Genomic DNA, 6,020 nt, shown 5'->3' on the forward strand with positions numbered 1-6,020 from the left:
GTGAAACTTCAGATGAAAATATTAATGCTCTGCGTTCACGGCAAATGAAAAATTTTCATTTGGCACTGATGGTTTCGCAGGTGTGTGATGCATCATCTTCTCAGTTAACAGCATATGCATTTGTTTTCTTGCAGATATTGAGAATTAGTCAGTAGCTGTTCTACGAGTTCTCATAATTCTACTCCCTCTGTCCCAATTTATATGACACACTTTCCTTTTTAGTCAGTCCCAAAAAGAATGACACATTTCTTTATTTGACAACAATTTAACTTTAAACTTTACCTTTTACGCTTAACAAGATGATCTATAACCATACAAATATCTTTGGTTTGTTTTAGACCACAAGATTCAAAAGTCTTCCTTTATTTTTTAAACTCCGTGCCCAGTCAAACTACATCACATAAATTGAGACGGAGGGAGCATTTGTCATTGGTTCACAACTTCTATTTGTGCTCATATATTTATTTATTTATTTTATTTTTATTTTTATTTTTTATTTTTTTTGTGACTGAGTTATTTGCTACACTATTTCTTCTTCATTGTTCAACAAGAAATAGAACACTGCTATGGAATTTTAGGGCCACACTTTTGACATAGTATTTTAGCAAACTTCATATTTTAGTGTCTGTTTTGGCTAGTTTTGGTTGAAGTATTGGTTTCTGAAACCCTCATAAAAAGGATTATTTTGACATACTATGAATCCAAATTTAACATATTTTTGGTTTTTGAGCCTTCAGAGATTGAAATATGGGGTTTCAATTCTTTGGCGGATTACCTACCTATACCTTTCCTGGATTATGCCCTATCTTCAGTAGTTTTCTTATTAATAGTGTTATATGCGTATTAGATTTCCCAGCCCTATTATGTTGTTACTTAAGTTACCTGTCTTTCTAAATTTTTGTACTTGCTTGGTTTGTAAGGGAACAGCAATGATGCTTATGGGGGATGAGTATGGGCATACCCGCTATGGAAATAATAACAGTTATGGACATGATACCGCTATCAACAATTTCCAGTGGGGACAGGTAAGATATTATGTTTTCTTATTGCTGGAACTTCTTTCTTGAAACTGCATGTAACCAATGAACTTTGTCAATCCAGTTGGAAGCAAAGAAGAATGATCACTTCAGGTTCTTCTCCAAGATGATTAAGTTTCGCCTGTCGCAGAGTGTTTTTAGAAAAGAAAATTTCATTGACAAGGTAATGTTATTGTCTACCTCGTGTCATATTTAACTTTACTGGCAGTTGTATTTGTAAAGAATAGATCTTGATCCTAACAAAACCCAAAAGCTAGCTCAATCCGGCAAGTCCAAAGGAGGCCACATTCCTATCCCACAACCGAGGTGGGAATTCTAACGCCCTCTCTCACGCCCAGGCCGTGGACAACATAATATGGGGCCCAACATCGGGTAAACAAATAATTGGGATAGGCCTGGCTTTGATACCATGTAAAGAAAGGGATCTTGGGCCTAGCTGAACTCCAAAAGCTACCTCATAGGGTGAGGATTGTCTAAGTCCATATAAGGAGACCAAATCTCCCAATCCCTAGCCTATGTGGGACATTCAACAGTATTACTAAGAGAATTAATTTTGAAAATTGAATGCTACGTGCTGTGTTTCGTTTGTGGCAGTATCCTTTGTCTTTAAATATGAATGCAACAGAAAAGGCTAATGAAAGAGTTCCCTGTGAAGTAATGATCACAAGTATGTGATCAAAACGGTAGTATGTCTATTTAGACCTTCTGTTTCATGGTTGGGGCTGGTGCAATATAACCTGGGTTACTGTACTAAGTTGAAAGGTTAGACTATTTGGGATCCTGGGGTCCTGTCTGAGGAACATACTTAAATGGCGGTTCTTCACATGACATATAGTTAGTTTGTTGTCGCATCTATGATCCACAAGTCCATTTATTCACAGTTCCCTTTCCATATGTTCGAATGAATTGATCAATATTAGCCCCTCAACCACTGATGTTTGTCTTCAAGGTTTTTGAGATATTTCTAGCTTGAATCCTTTGTAGCAATGGTCCTAGTTTGAACAAAAGCCTCCCCTGCACCTAACAATTTCGCAATACCAAAATCACTCACATGGCCAACCATTTCTCAATCTAACAAGACATTGCTTGGCTTTAAGTCACAACGCAACACTGGGGTTGAACAACCATTGTAGAATATGTTCTTTTATGCATATCAATTTAGTTCTTTAGGGGAAAAACACTTCATTTTGATTCCGGACTCCACATCAATCATCAATAAGGTAGATTTGAGGAGGTGGGGAGGGTGCCTCTGATCAGTTCTTTTTTTATGTGGGGGGTGGGGGGTGGGGGGGTGGGGGGTGCAGTAAAATTAGCCTGCATTTCACTAAATAAAGATAGGGGCAGTTCAATCGTACTACAGAGTCTCTTCAAAGATTATGCCTCAATTCAACTATTCTGATGCCTTAGCAATATTTCCTTTGCAGAACGAGGTTACCTGGCTTGAGGACAACTGGTACAATGAAGAGAGTAGATTCCTTGCATTTATGTAAGAAACTAACCCCTATTATTAACTGACAATAATCTCCATCTTTAGATGATTGATAAGCTCAATATAGTTTCTGTTAAAATGTAGATTATTCTCATTGGATTCTAAAATGGGTTTGTAACTAATCGTCCACATGTGGGACTATATTGGGTATGTTGTTGTTTGTAACTGATCACCTTTATGTTTTGAAATCTTGAATTCACTCACACACTACAACAGTCCTTTTCTAAGCTGTTTTCATATGGTCTGTTTCTTTAGCACTGACTTTTTCAAGTTTTTCTTCTATCCCTTAGTTTTCAGTTGCAGCTGCTGTTCTTGATTTTAATTTTCAACCAGCATTTTACTTTGATAATTTCAGAACTTTAGGAGCTATTCTTCTTTTCGCACGAGTGACTTTACATGTCGGATTCTCTTTTGTACAATGTAGGCTCCATGATGGGAATGGAGGAGATATTTACTTAGCATTTAATGCGCACCACTTTTCCGTCAAAGCAGCAATACCTTCACCACCAGGAAATAGAAGCTGGTACCGAGTGGTAAGTTATTCCTGTTAGTTAAGGAATGCTTTTTGCATATACATCCAAATCATGAGATAGTATCTGAATTTTGCTACTGCTCTGATATGTTTGGTTATTCTAACTTGTAATTTGGATTTGTACCTACCAATTTGGAAATTTATAGGTCGAAGAAAGAAAGTGGTGTACTACATCCCCATGGTCCAATCGTGTTTCCCATTGAACACCCTATTCATTTTGTCTAAATTGAAGACAATTATTGCTCTTTCCACAATGTGAACTACCCACCATGATCATGCAACTGAGTTGGATCTAATTTTGTCCTTAGTTTGTGAATAAAGTAGTCGAGTATGGACACATGGATTTCCTTTCTCTGTATAACTTTATAGTAGAATTTCATTAAAAAATGGAAAAAATTTCAAAGAAAGCAATTTGCACTCTAATTTATTAAATGATAAAATGATTATGGTAAAATATTCAGCATTACAAATCTCATTGGAATCTGTTAAAAGAATATCCAAATACAAGCAACTTCTTGGTGCCATATTGAAGATAAAACAAGCAATGTATAGATAGCATACCTAGCATGTGAAATTAAGCAGTCATGGATGTAGCATGGCTGCGGTACTAGTGTGATGCTAATATGGGAGACTGTATTACATTTTATTTGAATAAATATGGAGATATGAAGATTTTTAAAAAGGAGGGTAAAGCTACCATTTGGATACTAAATTGTATTTTTTCTTATGTTAGTTTTGTCGTTAGAAGAATGCAGCTAGTAGCAATCTTAACTTTAAGAATTAAAGGGCTTACCACATTCACAAAGTGTTCCCAAACTAGTGCTGGCGTTGGGAGCATGGGCGTATACGGCATGTAGCCTTTACCTTGCATTACAATACTAAATAAATAAAACATACTAAACATCTTATTTTGTTATTAAGAAGAATACAGGAAGAAGCAATCATAACTACTAAAAAATAAAGGGTTTACTCGTTCACACAGTGTTTCCAAACTAGTGTTGCAGTAAGGGGCGTGGAGTATAAGCCACGCTACCTTCCCCTTGCAGAACTATAATAAAAAATTAAATAGAGTAACCATATTTTTCTTTCTTTTCCCTAAAATTTCAGGTTCTTCCCTTTTAGAATATGTACATTTTCATTACAGGATATCTCTCATCAGAAGATACAAAATCATGTACGCAGCAGCATATCCTGCCTCTCAGGCATATTTTACCTCGAATGAATAGGAAACTAATAAACGGTCTATAATGTGATATCCTTGCTTCATAGAGTTTCATTCTGCCAAATATATGAAATGACAGCCATTTTTCCCCATCTCCCTCCACACAGTCTTCCTTTATTTTGTGCTGTCTGTTGTCAGTTACAATATTTGATGAGTAGGTAGGTTAATTTGCTTGTCTGTTGTCAGTGGTAGTGTCTTGATATTCACCGTCTCAAGCTGAAAATGTCACGTTTCGTACAATTGATAATGTTAAATGCAGGTGGACACTAATCTGAAATCTCCTGATGATTTTGTTACTGAAGGCGTGGCTGGCATCAGTGAAACTTACAATGTTGCACCCTACTCTGCTATTCTTCTTGAAGCAAAGCAATAATTACCGGGATTATACTGCTCTAGATATTTTGTCCATGGGCTATCACCTTCTTCTGGATTGGATAGTTTGTATCGAAATTCAGGCACTAATAAAAGCATACAGTTAGCCTATAGCTAATGTAGTAGAGCAGAAATTATGTGATAAGCAACCAGTTTGTTCAGGCTGCTATTCACAGGTACGACTTGGTGCCTTCAGCATGTTTTCATTTTAAGGACAAATTTTTATGTGGAATGTTTCCTTCTAATGTTTATCTACACCCATTAATCTTAAAGCAAATAATTACATTTACGATCAAGTAAAGGAAACTGAATGGGATTCATAATTGTCTCAATCTAAACTTATTTTTTCCGTTTTTTTTTTCTTTTTTTTGTCTGAATATTCAGGAGATAAGACCATTCCAATGCCCCTTCCGCCAACGGTTCAACAAAATTTAAATTTTGACATCAAATATAAAATATATGACAGAATCACTAAACGTTTTTGGAATGTTAGACTATGAGCCCATGATTTAAAAAGTATAATGGATTCAGTGGTAAGAATCTAAATATTGAATCCGTTAAATATAGGGCTGTGTCAACGACATTTGTGGTATAAGCTCAAACTCTAATGCGGGGCCTTCAACTCAAATCAAAAGAGTGATTTCATTGTTATGGAAATCAATCAAAATTCTAGAATCTCTCTGGTGAGTAAGGATTTCATCAAGCTTGATAGGTTTGATGGAACTAATTTTACTCGTTGGAAGGATAACATGGTGTTTTTTCTCATTGCTTTGAATTTTTTTTTTTTTTTTTTTTTTGTGTTGAATCTTGAAATCACTGCAATTCCAGAACCTACACTGCAACTGTGAAAGCATTAAGGAAGAAACGTGAAGAGTGTGAACTTATTTGTCGTGGTCATATTCTTCATGTGCTGACTGATCAATTATATGATCTCTATTCAAATATGAAGAGTCCGAAAGAAATATGGGATGTGTTGGAGGAAACATCAAAACGAATAAAAAGGCATATATAAGTTTCTTTCTCTTCAATATTTTGAGTTTCAAATTAAAGAAAATTTACCAATCATGGATCAAATTTATAAACTACGAGTGTTAGTTTCTAAACTACGAGATCGTGATGTTAAAATCCCTGATGCTCTGTAAATTGGTGCAATTCTATCCAAATTGCTTAATTCATGGAAGAATTATAGAAAGAAAATTTTGCATTCTCGTGAAACTCTGACTTTTGAGAAATTTAATATCCATTTGCAAATTGAGACTGAAACTCGTGCACAAGACTCATAGTTTCAACCTGTTTCAAAGATGAATAATCTCAGTCACTATGTTGAAAGCAAATCAAAGTATGAAAAAGGTCCTAGTTCTTGTCCTA

The 6,020-nt window shown here is 35.5% G+C and overlaps 1 protein-coding gene across 2 annotated transcripts in view; it reads left to right on the plus strand.

Moving 5' to 3' along the window:
• LOC132050303 (isoamylase 3, chloroplastic) overlaps nucleotides 1-4,831 on the plus strand; it is a 56,706-nt gene extending 51,875 nt beyond the window's left edge. For both annotated transcript variants that reach the window (XM_059441499.1, XM_059441501.1), the window contains exons 18-23: nucleotides 1-80; nucleotides 921-1,025; nucleotides 1,102-1,200; nucleotides 2,462-2,523; nucleotides 2,951-3,059; nucleotides 4,540-4,831. In XM_059441499.1, coding sequence (XP_059297482.1) covers nucleotides 1-80; nucleotides 921-1,025; nucleotides 1,102-1,200; nucleotides 2,462-2,523; nucleotides 2,951-3,059; nucleotides 4,540-4,653 — 569 coding nt within the window. In that variant the 3' untranslated portion in view covers nucleotides 4,654-4,831. The remainder of the gene's footprint in view (nucleotides 81-920; nucleotides 1,026-1,101; nucleotides 1,201-2,461; nucleotides 2,524-2,950; nucleotides 3,060-4,539) is intronic.
• Nucleotides 4,832-6,020: the final 1,189 nt, after the last annotated feature.

Source organism: Lycium ferocissimum, chromosome 3 (genome assembly GCF_029784015.1).
Source record: "Lycium ferocissimum isolate CSIRO_LF1 chromosome 3, AGI_CSIRO_Lferr_CH_V1, whole genome shotgun sequence".
Classification (NCBI taxonomy): domain Eukaryota; kingdom Viridiplantae; phylum Streptophyta; class Magnoliopsida; order Solanales; family Solanaceae; genus Lycium; species Lycium ferocissimum.